This window comes from Candoia aspera, chromosome 6, assembly GCF_035149785.1.
Source record: "Candoia aspera isolate rCanAsp1 chromosome 6, rCanAsp1.hap2, whole genome shotgun sequence".
Lineage (NCBI taxonomy): Eukaryota > Metazoa > Chordata > Lepidosauria > Squamata > Boidae > Candoia > Candoia aspera.
The window spans coordinates 2249383-2264559 of record NC_086158.1 but is presented as its reverse complement, the minus strand read 5'-3'; the positions used below and the strand labels follow the sequence as shown (position 1 = coordinate 2264559).

The following is a 15177-nucleotide window of genomic DNA, read 5'->3' as shown; positions in this document are numbered from 1 at the left end:
AAGGGCCCTCCTCAGGGTCTGGTCATTTAAGGAACTGCTTCCCCTGTTAGGAACCTGCTGGGTTTTTCAGATCCACAGCGAAGTCTCACCCTCTTTGGGCTTCTACAGTGTTGCTCCAAGATTCCAGCTCTCAACATGTTGAAAACCCTGGATCTGTCCTCTCCTCTTTCTGTCCTCAGAAATGAGTGCTGTTTGCCATTATAGCTTAATCTGCACCAACCGTGGTTTGTCTTAACCAGTTTCCCTCCACCTGAAGCCTAGGGATTATGAAGTCCAACACATATGTAGGATTGGGGTGGCCAAGCATCTGCTGCAGTGTTTCTCAATCTTGGCCACTTTAAGCTGTGTGGACCAACTCCCAGAATTCCCCAGCCAGCACCTCCACTGAAAACGCCAAAATTTTAGACCAGGCTTTCTAATCTTGCTTTCTGGCTTAAAAACCTCCTTCAAACTCATCCCATTTCCAGCTATGAAGGTGGTGCAGCCATCACACTGAGCATCCTGCTCAGGGAAAGTGGGAACCCCCAAGGAGGATATTTTCCATGCAAAGTTAAGCTAATTTGTATACGCGTTGGTTTATTGAAGATATTTCTATCGCACCTTCATCAAATACCTTCCAAACGAGCATTTTGTGTAAACTGTGCCTCTCTTGAAGGTGGCTGCATGGCTTGTGAACGTAGGAATGTTAGGAGGCGATGGATAAAAATGCAGGCCATGGAACAATTGCAGCGCTAGATTCAGACTCACTTGCTCTTTTTCGCTTCGGGGTCCCTTCGTTGCCATGTGGGGAAATCTCTGGGTCTGAAACCCATCAAGGTCCAAGTTGAAAGCAGGGGCGGCGGCAGATTTAGCAAACGCCCCCGGCTTAGAGAGGCAAAGGGTGGCAACCAGCCTTTCGTCCGTAAAGCGTGATGGCAGGTGGATCTCGCAAAACTTCTTGGCAGGGTCAGCATTTACTGTGATTTGGAAATGTGCTGGAGTAGCTGTAAGATGCTACAAATATCAGGCCCTGAGAGCAGGTGGTGGTGATGGTGGTGGTGGGGAACCATCAGCTGCGTGTGTTCCTGTTGAGCAAGAGTTGAAAATGATTTGAAAAAGGCAGCTCACTCCAGGGTGCCGAACGCCCGCTGTGGATTCGGAGTTCTTGGATAGCTCATTTTCAGCACGGTTGGGAGGCCTTGCAAAGCAGCAAGGAAACTTCCTTGAGGTTCTCCTTCCTGAATAGCTTCCTCCTCTGCCTGCCTGTCTCTCTTTCTCTATCTATTGATATAGACCGAAAGATATATAGTAAAAACCTGGAGAATCTTAAATGTTTCAGAGGCATGAAAAAAAATGGCCCTGTTCTGTCACAATATTGAGCATGAGTTGCTATTTACAGTCATGAATCAGAATGTCAGTTATAAAAATATGAAGTGTCAGAGTGTTCCCATTTTGTTTCCCAAGTTTGACATGACAGTTCGTTAATCATATGACTATTGCAGCAAATGCATTTCACCTCACTGTGGCTCAAGTTTTCCTCCCTCCCTCCCTCCCCTTCCCCATTTGTGAACTTTCCTATCATCCCCCCCAGAAAAAGGCAGTGCAAACTACTTTCCCTACTACAGGGAAAACATATTTCCTGAATCAACTGGTGGCACTTGGCCAATCTGAGGAACTGAGCAGGGTTGGGCCCAGTTAAGATACGGAAGGGAGACCACCAGGACATCCCATGGCTCTAGACTGGATTGGGAAGTTCAAAACTATCCTGGAAGAAGGCAGTAGAAAACCCCTTCTGTCTTGCTGCTGAGCAAAAATCCTTGGCCTCTCTATGAAGTCCTCAGGAGTTGAGTTTGGGTGGCAGGAGACTTACCTTGGTCACCAGCTAGACAGCCTTGGTTGGTTTCACAAAACTGCTGACGGTTGGGCCTGATTAGTCCTTGGATGGGAAGCCACCAGGAATAGAAGGGCTATAGGCCATCCAGGGATGGACCTTCTGTGTGTTTGCCAAGAAAATGGCGTGGACTTGAGCTGAGCTTGACTCCACAAAAGTATTTTCCCCCCACCTGTCCTAAATACCCGGGTCCTCCATCTGCCTGACATCTGGAAGCAGGGCTGTGCTGGGGCTTCAGATCCAAAGTGGGGCTTCCTCCCCAACCGTCCCCTCCATGCCCCCAGAACTGAGCTCCAGGTTGCCCCGTGCTGCCCCTCCAGCGTCCTTCCCCAGCTCCAGAGAACAAGGGTCAGGCGCAGGGAGAGCCTCTCTGGGGCCTGCGCCCCCCAGCCTCCCAATTGCTTCCAGAACCGGGTTGCAGGACAGCCTTCCTCACCTGGGCCGCAATCCGAGAGCAGTTTGCGCCCTTTCCCAAACGCCTGGGGACTTGCTAAGGAGGACCAAGGGCCCTGGGGGAAGCCCACCGCCCTGGCTGGGGAGGGCCGGGAAGAGCGGGCTGCGGTGGGTCCGGGAGAGAGCCTGGGTGGGGCGCCAGCTGTGCCATTTAACTCGCCAACAGGGGAAGCTCAGAGGGGGGCCGGGGGCCACGTCCCATCTTTGTCTGGCTCAGCGCTTGGTGGCGGAAAAGCAATTGGCACTCAGCACTACTTTTTAATTGGAGGCGGCGAAGCCGTTGCGGCTCCATCAGGGGCGATGGAAAAGGGTTGAAGCGAGAAATGAGTTTTATTCATCCTGGGCAAGTCGAGCCTGGCCAATCTTACCGTGCACTAGGCTTTTCCAGAAGATGTGCCTGTCTTCTCCTGCGACGCCGGGAGTGAATTGAGGGACCTCTGCAACAGGTGCTCTGAGTTTTCAGGACAAGGGGACAGGTGGGGGGGGTGTGTGCCTTGCCTGGAAGAAAGTAATGCACGCTGCAAAACGGGGACACCTTCTCTTTCTTTAAACCAAGTGCCTCGCCACCCAAGGAAAAGGAGCATTTGGACTGGGCTGTGCACAACCCATCGGCTGCATTCACACAACATGCTTAACCAGCTCAAGCAGAGGCGCAGCAGTTGCGTTTGCACAGCTTGTGTGAACTGGCCCGTTTGAGCGTGTGAGGAAGGTTACAAGGTCTCGTGCAAAGTGAGAACGCGAGGGTCCGCAGGAACGGAGTGAGGTGTGTTCTGTGCACCTCAATGTTGAACGACTCATCAGGCCAGGTCTGCTTTGAGTTTGCGGGGTGACTTACCCAGGCCGCTTGATTTGTGTACAGGCAGAAAACCCAGAAAATGGCTTAATCCAGTAACCCCGTTGAGCGTATTGTCTGAATGCAGTGAGAGGAGCGTGCCAGGCCTCTAGAGCTTGAGACAAGGGGGGCCTGGGTTCCAATTCATGCAGGATCAGTGCTGGAAAGAGCGAGTCCCTCCCCTCGCCCCTTAGGAAACCACTTGTGGCTGGGAGAACCATTTTCCATCTGTGATTCAGCAGCAGGACCGTAGTCATAAATAAGCCAGATCGAGTTGCTTAGCACCTGTAATGGCATGTGGGAAAGACCTTGGGAGATGGGCGAAGAGACGCTGCTGAGGGAATGGTCAGATAAGAGAGGGCAGAGCCCACAGCTGGATAATAGGTGGGGAAAGAGGCTCAGGAGGGAACCCCCCCCCCCCCCAGTTTCTCCGGCTGTAGAGGAGATGGGAGAATTGTACTTCCAGACTTGCAAGAGTCTCTCAATGTAACTTTATAATAGAATTAGCTCATTTGGCCATGTTTCCTGTCTGGTCTGCCTGGGAAGGCTGACAGCACCGTCCAGGTCTGAACAAGAAGGCAACTATGCACCTGGGTTGCTACAGGTGCCAGTTTCTCTTGGTGGTCTGCCTCTCGCTGCCCCAAGGGTTGGCCCCTATTCTGGGATCCTGGAAGTATCTGGTCACCCCCTTGGCAGCACCACTGAAGGTGGAAGCAGGAAGGAGTTGGGCTGGTGCCAGTTGGTCCCCCTTCTTGACGTCTCACACCAACCCCACAAGAGCCGGGAGCGATTGCTAACATACGCTGTGGCCTGACCGAGGTTCTGCCACCCATCCATTAACCCCAGTGGTTTTGCACCCTCAGCCCCTTCTCTGGCCAGCTGGGGTTCTCGGATGGACTCTGTGTCCCCAAGAGCCGTGCTGAAGCTTCCTGCCCGCCAGATCCGTGGATCAGGGATGCCACAATTGCCTTGGCAAAGGAAGGAACGCCCAGCCAGAATGTGCCACCTTCCTCTTGCCATCGGCAGAGAAAAAAGGCCATTTTGGCAGGACGTGATGGTTTCCCCTCTTTTCCCTTCCATCTGTGGCTGGCAGCCGGGTTATTGTTGCTGCAATCCTTTCTTTTTTCAAGAGACTGAGATCCAGGGAGCCTCTTCCCCATGCAGTCTTTTAAAACACCCATTTGTTCTAAATCCGGGGTGATGGGGATTTGCTTCCTCTCCCTGCAGAAGCCTCTGCTTTATCATTTGGTCCCCTTTCCCCCAGCTGTCACTTCCAGCAATGAAAGCCCCCTGCCCCACCCACTGGCCCCACTTCTGGGTGCCTTCGCCCTCTGCAGCCAAGAGATGAAGCAAGGCCAGGCTGTATGGGGCTGCCTGGAACAGGCCAGGGAGAAGTAAGCGGGGTGGAGGGATTTCCCCACCCAGAGAACTGCATCTGACTCGAAGCCTTTCTGGAATCATAGCATTGGGAGGGTCCTTCGAGGTCATCCAGCCCAACCCCCTGCTCATGTTTCGGACAGGTGGCAATCCGGCCTCTGTTCGAAGACCTCTCGCAAAGGAAAGCTCGTGGTGTCATGCGGCAGCCTGTTCCCCGGGCCGACAGCTTGTGCCATCAGGAAATTCCTCCTAACGTCTCACCTGGACCTGTTTCCTTCCACTGGATAAACCTCAAGGGATCTCACAGCTTCCCGCTTGGGATTCTGGCAGAGTCCCATTTTGCCCCCTTCCCCAAAGGGGTTTCGTTTCTAGGCCTCATTTGTATATTTCTCCACCCGATAAAAGTTCGCAGGGCTGCAGCTGAACCACTTCCCTAAATGAGAAAGATCCCCAAAGCCCCACCCGTTTTCCCATCAAAGGAGAGCGGGGTTTTGCTTTCCCGTCTCTTCCTTCTGCTTCCTAAAATGTGACTTTCACTTCTGTCTCCTGTTTGCACTTCTGGAAACCGAATCCTTTTGCGTCATCTCCTCAGCGCAGAGAGATGCCCTGGGGATCGGCTAGTGAAGAAGTCCCTCACCGAACCCTTGAATCCCCACCAGCTGTTGGGTGACAAGTTGCCCCCTGTGATCTGTCGATGAACATTCTCGGCCATCCAGGGGGAGTCGTCTGTAGGTTGAGTCACGGCAACTGGATTTCTTTCTTCCTTTTTGGTAGAAAGGTTTCGCTGCTTGTCCAAGGAGACTGAAGAAGCTGCTTGGACAAGCAGCAAAACGTTTCAGCCAAAAAGAAAGAAAGAAATCCAGTTGCCGTGACTCAACCTACAGACTTGCCACCTGTGATCTTTTACAGGTAGTCCTCACTTAACAGCCATTCATTTAGTGATGGTTTGGACTTAAGACGGGGCTGAAAAAAAACAACTTACAACCAGTCCTCCACACTTACGACCACTGCAGTGTCCCCACAGCGACATGATCACGATTTGGGCACTTGGCAACTGGTTTCCCTGCTGGCTTCTGGCAAGCAAAATCAATGGGGAACCACGTGATTTGCTTAATGACCACATGGTTCACTTTGTCGCCCATGGTGATTTGCTTAACAACCGCCACAAAACAGGTCATAAAATTGGGTTGGATTTGCTTAACGACTGCTTCACTTAGCACTGGAAATTCTGGTCCCAATTGTGGTGGTTAAGTGAGGACTACCTGTATTTTTTTGAAAACAACAATTGAATGGAAGGTTGAAGGGACTTTGGAGATCATCTAGTCCACCCCTTCCAACAGATGGCCCTCCAGTCTCTGTTTAAAGTGAAGGAGAATCAACCACCAACAAGCATCTGTTCTGTTGCTGAAACAGCATTTAAAATCTACTTTCTTGTAATTTAGATCGCCTGAAACAACTCTGAACAGCTCTGCCTTGTCTTCTCCAAGGCAGATCCTTGAAGGCAACTATCATATCTCCCCATAGTTTTTTCTTCCCCAGGCTTGATCATCCAGAAATTCAGTGAAGAATATGCCCCTGTTCTTCAGGAATTGTTTTAGATGCTTCCCATCCTGACTTCCAGGGAAATGGATAACATCTCACCTCTCACAGGGTTTAGCCTGCTTAATTTTATTTCCTGCCAAGGTATATCTTCGTTTGAGGATTTGACATGCAGCAGAATTCTCAGATAAGCACTTTGGTGATATTTGGAACCACCATCAAGGAAGGTTCCCCTGTGGACATTTGGTTCCTTTCTCTCCCACCCCTCTTTTATTAACGTGTCTTCTTTTTAAAAAACCTTCATGAAGGGCTTCTGTGCTGTATATGTGAAGGTTTGATTATTTGAAGGGGAAAAAGAACCATCATCGCTTTGAGCACATGACCGAATAACAAAGTGGATCCAAAACTAAATAAATTAAACCTGTTCAGCAGAACCACAAAAAGACAAGGAACTTAATGAGGGCCACATGTTGATAGAACCCCCAAAATGTGGAGGGAGATCACTTGCCAAGGAATTTATTTTTCTATGTTGGATAAACTTGGCTTTTTTTTTTTTGCTGGATTTCACACCTCCTGGAGAAGAGAAGGGATGTAGTGCCAAAATCTTCCTCCAGGACCATATTCTGGGGGCAGCTGGGCTGTGCCAAGTGAGGCACCAAGAAGCCCCAGAGAAAGACGGCTGGTGCTGCATTCCTTGCTCACCAAGCAAAGGTCCAGAGGTGGAAATGCAGAAGCCAACATGCTGTCTGAATGAAAATGTCCTCTCCTTCCCAGCCACTGGCAGGTCCAGCCTTCTTCCCTAATCTAGAGCCCTCCAGATGGGTGTGCCTTGGTTTTTGCTCCTGCATTCAGTTCGCCCTCACCAAAAAGAAGGAAGCTTTCCGATGTCGGCCCTTGATTCTCTAGATGGGCATTTCCCTGGGGTGAGAGTGGCTGTTAACTGTCATTGAGTGTGGCCTGTCAAATTGAATGCAGCCAACAAATTGTAGCCTAAACCCCATACATCTTTGTCAGATTTGTCTGTTGGCATTCTTTTTAATAGTAAGATGAGAAGAGAGACCAGGACATTTATAAATATAAATATAAATATACATATATAAATATAGCTGGATTTCAGTGTGGTGGGGCCACTGTAAACAAGCTTAATCTGGTGGCATTGGAATGTAATGGCCCTGTGACTCTTTTGCAGTTTCAAGAAGAAAACATTGATTATTTGGCAATATAAAATCCAAAGAAAAAATTAAGCCATCTGTACGTGGCTAAAAAAAACTTTGCCTAACCCGGTTCATGGAAACCAGCATCACGTATGGACTAGTTGAAGATTTATTTATTACGTATTTGCAGTGTGGATTAATTCATCCCATATTCCTCACTGTGAGAGAAGTCGGAGACCTGAAGAGGGCAGCAGACTGGGCTGTAAACTTAAATACATTTGGCCACGTGGATATCTCTGGTGAAGGAGAAGAATGGTGGAGGGAGGTGTCACGGGGGTGGGGGGGAGGAATTTGGAGGAATTCTAGACCAGTGTTATGGGCTCTGACTGGCAAAGGTTTTCCATGACCCAGAGGCATGGAGAAATGCCAACGATTGGCCTTACTGAGAAGTCTACAATGTTGGGAAGGGTGGAAGAAAGAAGAGGTGGCCAGCAGCAAGGGCGATGATGTTATGGGCTGGGAGAATAACCGTGAGGAACAGGGAGAAGAGTTGCAGCAAGGCACTGGTCCGGTAAGAGATGTCAGCCCTTTGAGGTAGACCGACTTGAACACCAAAGTTAGGAATACTAAAGGCTGAATATGCCTCTTCCCTCTCGGCCTTTATCCTAAAGAGAATGAGGGAGGGTCAAGTCCGAGATGCTTTCTCAAATTACGTTCCTGCATTGGACTCACATTTCTTTTCTCTAGCCAAGTCTTGGCTGTGGCTCTTCCTCCTGTTCCTCAAGGTTATTCGCACAGCCCATTATAGATGGACTCAATTACAGCGATGAAGGGGGCACCATTGGAAGATCTGAATGACCAGGATAGGGACAGATTGCTCTGGAGAAAATCTATCTACATGGTAGCTAAGAATCAACACCAACTTGATGGCACGTAACCAACCAACCAGCCAACAGCCTGCTCTGCTATTGAGCTGTGGACCTTCTCCAGAAGATTAATCCTAGTAGCTTGATCCCAGTTTTACCTTAGTGATCCCCTCTGAGCTGATACAACATGGTTTTTTGGAGGTAGGACCTGCTCCTGAGAATTCCTTAGTATTTCATGGCTTCCTCCAGCCCCTTTTCAAATGACAGCAACTAAGGCTACCTATCCTGAAGATTGTTTTCTTGAACACAAAGTTCCAGGTTGTGTCCTGTTATTTTACAGTGAGTGATATGGGGGCTCCAGCTAAGTGTTAGCGCCCAGAAAATGTTGCCTGTTCTTAAAAAGTTGAGTGTTGGATCTGGTTAGCCCTTGAAAGGGATGCTACCAGGAAACTGTAAGCCTTTAGAATTAAACCAGGAAGTCAAAAGAGGAAATATTCTGGAAGAGGGCAGTGCAAAAAACCCCCAAATCTTGCTGCCAAGAAAACTGCATGGGCTTATTGTGACATCCTCACCAGGAATCTAGCTTGACTCCGAGCCTTTCCTTTTTGTTGTTGTGATTGCAATGGATTGCACTGCTGTCCAAATTAAAATGGGAAAGGAATTATTTTTGCAGATGAGTCACGTGACAGGCTTTGCTTTGGGTCCGATCAGGGCTTGACATTCAAAAAGACCTGCACAAATTAGTGTGGGGTTGCTTTATTAACCCCGGCAAGAACAGAGACAGGGAGTGAATTCAGTTTGCGAGAAACGGCCAGTCTGGACCTGGAACAGCGTCAATGGGGGGAAAGGAGAGAGATGTTTCAGGGGGACCCATAGCAAAAAGAAAGTGGCTGGCTGAGATTTCAGGAGTGGGACATCCCAGGGGCATCCCCAAAGGGGGAGCAAAAAAGTCAAGATGGTGACCACAGCCACTGTCTTGACTTTTTTTATCTACCCTTCCCCCTGCAGACACCCTGGGATGTCCTTAATTTCCTGAAATAAATCCTCTTGTTTATTTTGGGTTTGAGGTCAAAACAGCCCCCGCTCGTTAGAAAGATTGGCATAATTGAAAATTCATGTGTGCAAGTTCGTTAGGAGTTCAGTCAATCCAAGCAACCCAAAATTTATGGCTGATGAGCAGGCCAGAAAAAGCTTTGTCTGCCTTGGGTAGGAGAACGTGAAAAAGGAACATCTGGCCTGCTTGCAGATTCCCTTCCAGAACTTCCGCGCTGCAGCCCTGAGTCCAGAATGAGCAGAAACTTATTTACAAACCTCATCTCCTCCTCCTCCTCCTTTCCTCCTTCTCCTCCTCCTTTTTTCCTCCTCCTCCTCCTCCTTTCCTCCTCCTCCTCTCCTCCTCCTCCTCCTTTCCTCCTCCTCCTCCTTTCCTCCTTTTCTCCTCCTCCTCCTCTCCTCCTCCCCTCCTTCTCCTCCTCTCCTCCTCCTTCTCCTTTCCTCCTCCTCCTTTTCTCCTCCTCCTCCTCCTCCTCCCCTCCTCCTCCTCCTCCCCTCCTCCTCCTTTCCTCCTCCTCCTCCTTTCCTCCTTTTTTCCTCCTCCTCCTCTCCTCCTCCTCTCCTCCTCCTCTCCTCCTCCACCTTTCCTCCTCCTTCCCTCCTCCTTTTCTCCTCCTCCTCCTCCTCTTCTCCTCCTCTCCTTCTTTTCTCCTCCTCCTCCTCTCCTCCTCCGCCTTTCCTCTTCCTCCTCTCCTCCTCCTCCTTTCCTCCTCTTCTCCTCCTCCTCCTCTCCTCCTCCTCCTCCCCTCCTCCTCTCCTTTCCTCCTCCTCCTCCTCCTCCTCTCCTCCTCTTCTCCTTCTCTCCTCCTCCTTTTCTCCTCCTCCTCCTTTCCTCCTCCTTTTCTCTTCCTCCTCCTCCTTTTCTCCTCCTCCTCCTCCTCTCCTCCTCCTTTTCTCCTCCTCCTCCTCTCCTCCTCCTCTTCCCCCTCCCCCTCCTCCTTTTCTCCTCCTCCTCCTCCTTTCCTCCTTTTTTCCTCCTCCTCCTCTCCTCCTCCCCTCTTCCTCCTCTCCTCCTCCTCTCCTCCTTTTCTCCTCCTCCTCCTCTCCTCCTCCTCCTCCCTCCTCCTTTCCTCCTCCTCCTCCTCTCCTCCTCCTTTTCTCCTCCTCCTCCTTTCCTCCTCCTTTTCTCCTCCTCCTCCTCGTCCTCCTCTCCTCCTCCTTTTCTCCTCCTCCTCCTCTCCTCCTCCTCTTCCCCCTCCCCCTCCTCCTTTTCTCCTCCTCCTCTCCTCCTCCTCTCCTCCTCCTCCTCCTCCTCCTCGTCCCCAGTGAAGCTTTCAACAAGAGGCTCTCTTTCTCCCCCTCCTCCTTTTAAACCTCCTTGTGAGAAAATGGCTCCTCTCCCTCATGTGCTGTTCACAAAACAACTTAATCTGACTTCCAGCAGCAAACTGACTGCGTGACAATGTTTACCTCCTCGCTCTACATTATGGGCTTTGCTGAACACGATGAGTTAATGCTCAGCGGCACGGTTTTATTGGCAGAGGTCTCAATCGCAGCATTTGAAAAACTAAAACTGGCACCTGGGTCATATTTCATCACTTCCACAAGATAGTGTAGTTGCATAGTTTTCTTAGGGCACTCTGGACTCCAGTCATAAATGGCGACGTTCCATTTTGCTTCTGATGGGGAGTTTAGCACAGTGCAAAACTGGCTTGATATTTTTTTGGGGGAAAATGGTCCTCCTTTCATTGATTAGCCTTAAATTGCATGTTCCCCCAAAGCAGAACAGCCTCCTGACCCACACATGCAAGCAGGGGCATCTGTGGGGGGCGGGAGGGTGGTCAAAAAAATCAAGATGGCAACCATGGCTGTGCAGTTGAAGTGCTGACCCTTTCTGATGTGCATCACAGGCTGCTAAAGCTTGCTCCCCCCACTTTTTTCCCATTTGATGTGGATTTTCAATGATTTTGAAATTGGGTTTGATTTCCCCCCCCCCCCTCTCATTCTTCATCCATTTTCTGTGATGCCCAGAAACTGTTGGAGTTGGGCAACTAATAAATTCAAATAAATAAATAAAATAAATGTTTTGAACATTGAAGTGAATGTATTTTAGTGACCTCTTCCTTGTAAATCAGTGTTGGGCCAAAAGTGTCCTTAGGATGCACCGGTCTATAAACGGGATGGATGGATCATAGATGACAGATTAGATAGATTAGATAGTTAGATGATAGATAGATAGATAGATAGATAGATAGATAGATAGATAGATAGATAGGTCTAGCATCTAGCATCTATCTATCTATCAGATAGAAGATGGATGGATGGATGGATGGATGAAAGATATAGATGATAGATAGATGGTAGAGATAGACCTATCATCTATCATCTGTATCATCTCTATCTGTCTATGATAGATGATAGGTTGGTAGATGATGGATGGATGGATGGATGATATAGATGATAGATACAGTGTGTGTATGTATGTGTATGTGTGTGTATATATATACACCCACACCCACACCCACGAGAGAGAGAGAGAGAGAAATTTGATCCAGGTGGGGATGAGTTCAATTTAGTTCCTGTGCTTTGCCATGTTAAGTGTGACCCCAGGGAGACTGTTTTAGAAAGATCTGTCAAAGAAGGGGTTATTCTCATTAATTGAAACAACTATATTAAATTTTAAAAATGACATTAAAACCTATTTTGGATTTGTTTTGGTACTTTGTTCTTTTGGTTAGTTGTATTTTTATATGTTGATTTTTAGTTGAAAGCTTCCCAGACTTGCTTAGGAGTTGGGCGACCTATATATAAAATAATAAAATAAAATAAATCTGTTGCCGCATGTGATGCTTTTTCCAACATCACCACCTTAGTTCCAAAGTTTCTCTCTTGTTGTGCTTTTTCTCCTTGTTTGGCACATGGAAGTTTCTTTTCCCCAATTTTGTGCCTACTATAGATGTACGGCTGTACCTTATCACAGAAACGTAAGGTTGGAAGGGACCTGGGAGGTCTTCTAGTCCAACCCGCTGGCATGATTCTTGCTTGATTCTTAAACAGTGTTGTTATGGCGGTGGTGGCTGAGAGACCTTTGCTTGCTTGCTTGAGGTCTGTGGGGTTACCCTTACGGAAACTTAATCCTGTGTTACATTTGTGTTAAGTTGGTCGGTTCTTTCCTTACACTTCCTTGCCAGCCCTGGAAAAAGCTGAGCAAAGTCAGACTTGGTTTGTCCTTGGAGGAAAGACCACCATTGTGGCCTTGCAGGCAAGGTGGGGAAGTCAGAACACATCCTGGGAAAAGGCAGTAACAGTTTCCATATTGGTAACCAGAAGATGACCTGGAGAGCTCCATGAAGTCCCAGGCGTTGACCTTGACTTCAGGAGCCTTAACTTGCACCCCAGCTCTGATTTCAGCCTCTCCGTGACCATGGCTGATGGCAGAAAGCTAAGGAAGGTCCTTCCTGGTTGGACCATGAATGGAAGACCAAGGAGATCCCAGGGTGGTAGGCTAGCCTGGGAAGTTAAAAGAATATTCTGGAAGAAGACCAGGGCAGATCTCTTTGGTACTGTGGCTAGGACAGCTGGATGGAGAGTCCATAAAATCAGCAATTTCTCTCCAGACTTTTCTTCTTCATCTTTTAGAAAAGCAACCCATAAAATAGGGGATTTGGACAGCCTTCTTCAGAGCTGTTTTGACTTTTAAAACCACCGGTGTGAACGGCTTCCAATCCTCTTTCTTTTTTGGGGGGGTGCCAGTTGGAGCTTATAGAATAATCTACCTGCTGTCCGTAGAGTAATCGTGTTTTCTTTCTTGCCTCCCAGCCACCCACTCGCCCCCAACCCAAACCACAGTCAATACGATGGGTCAAAATGCGTCCATTGGGAGCGTTCTCATTTTCTCCGGCTGTAGGACAATTTCTTGCCCTTCCTTGACAATGCGCTGAATTTCTCCTCTTTCTGAAAACGGCAGATGATTGATGGTCGTTATAGCAGCTGTCAATAAAAGTACGACACCAACAGTTTTGAGAATGGAGAGTCTTTCTTGCAAGAGCCTCCCTAAAGTTCACCGCTCTTCACCTCAGCTAATATTTTCCTCTCTCATCTATCATTAATATGTCTAGTTTCAAAAATGAGGATGCAGTTTTGGCCTGTGAGTCAGCCTGAGACTTGCTTCTTGCACGGTTCCTAATACGCAATCGATGTTGTATGTGGGAGGGAGCTGCACTCATGCACAGCAGCGTGTCTTTGTCACAACTTGGAGGCATCACCCCTCTAAGTACGGGGAGGGAATGACCTGGGCTGGGACTGTCAAACTATGTATTTTCAAGGGTAAACCTGTCTTCGCAGCCTTTTTCGCTTGATTCTCTCGCCCCCTCTTCTGATGCTGCCTCCCAAAATCTCATCTTTGATTTTTCCCCGTGTTTAACCTGAGATTAAATGGTTTAAATGCTGGCTTCTCCCTCTGCTTTGCCAGCAGCAGTTGCCTACTGGCTGGTCATCGTTTCACTGATTTTCAAAAAGCGTTGTTGGTTTTGTTCGCCCACCCCACTTTTTTAAGCTCGGTGCATTTATGATTGATAAGTGAGGCCAGACTGGTTCCCAAAAGAGAAGAAAATAACTCCCGTCCACATATGCATTCAAGTTAAATGACTACAACGTAGGATCACAGAACGGATGGGTTGGAAAGGGCCTTCGAGGGCATCTAGTCCAACCCCCGGTTCAGGGGCCTAGGTCACTTCCAAAACCTCCTCTTTGTCCTCTTCACCACCAAGCTACTGTGGGAAGTACTTATCTCCCTCTTCTTCGTAGGAGCTGCGCGATGTCTCGCCCCGCATGGCTGCCGCCCAAGAACGCCAGTGAACCGGTTGGTCATGTCACTGCGAGGATGGAGACCACCCATGCTTTTGGGACCCCCAGCATTTCCATCTCCACTCAGCAAACCCCCAAAAAGTTTGCCCCGGTGGTAGCTCCCAAGCCGAAATACAATCCTTACCGGGCGGGGGAAGGAGAAGGTAAGACTTCCGTCTGCTTTTGGAAATTGCATCCTTTTTTCTCACTAACCATGCAGGCTTTAAGAACAATAAAAGCCCCGTGGAAATGGGGGGGAAAGCTTGTCTGCACGCTCACACACACACACGTGTGTGTGTGTGTATGTGTGTGTGAGAGAGAGAGAGAGAATAATTATAACGTGAACAAAGATGTAATGTTCAAAGAAGAAAATTAATTGCAGTTTTGTGCCTCTTTTATATTGGGTACTTCCTTGAAAAGTTGAACATTTTTTATTGTAGTGTCAAGCTGTCCTTGGAAGTTGGGCGGAATAAATCACACACACACACACACACACACGTAAAAGAGGTCTTTTTCATTTCATTGAAATAGCTTGAATGTTGACTCCGGAATAAACTGATTTTTCAATCTTTTGTTGGCTATGGGGGAACAGACATAGGGGGAGGGGTAGATAACTGAAGTCCCACTTGAATTCAGAGATTTATTTTATTTTATTTATTTGTCACATTTATATAGCCGCCTGTCTCACATAAAACCCTGTAATACCCTGACCACACATTGCTTCAAATTCTTTGCTGAACTGTAAGACTGAGTTGGAAACAAGAGGAAGATGGCCAAGATGTCTGCTAATTCTCCATTTTTTTTAATGCAAGGTTATTTTGATGACTGTGATGCTAAGAGGTGGATGAGTCCAAGCAGGGAAAGCTCTATCCGTAGGCCCTGGATTCTGGCCCATTTTTTAAAACAAACAAACAAAAAAATACACGAAGACTTATCCTTGTCATATCTGCAGGGATTTCCCATTCCTTCTAGCAGCAAAATTGACTTAGGAATAGAATTGAAACCTATCTCTCTCTGTCTGTCTGTCTGTCTCTCTCTCTATATATCTTATCTATCTACCTATCATCTGTCATCTCTCTCTATCATCTATCTACAGTATCTATCTATCATCTATCTATCTATCTATCTATCTATCTATCTATCTATCTATCTATCTATCTATCTATCATCTCTCTCTTCTATCTATCTATCTATCTATCTATCTATCTATCTATCTATCATCTGTCTATCATCTCTATCATCTATCTA

General features: G+C 48.0%; 1 protein-coding gene across 2 annotated transcripts in view; it reads left to right on the top strand.

Moving 5' to 3' along the window:
- LPP (LIM domain containing preferred translocation partner in lipoma) overlaps positions 1 to 15177 on the top strand; it is a 210258-nt gene that overhangs the window by 59134 nt on the left and 135947 nt on the right. For both annotated transcript variants that reach the window (XM_063306245.1, XM_063306244.1), the window contains exon 2: positions 13891 to 14093. In XM_063306245.1, coding sequence (XP_063162315.1) covers positions 13901 to 14093 — 193 coding nt within the window. In that variant the 5' untranslated portion in view covers positions 13891 to 13900. The remainder of the gene's footprint in view (positions 1 to 13890; positions 14094 to 15177) is intronic.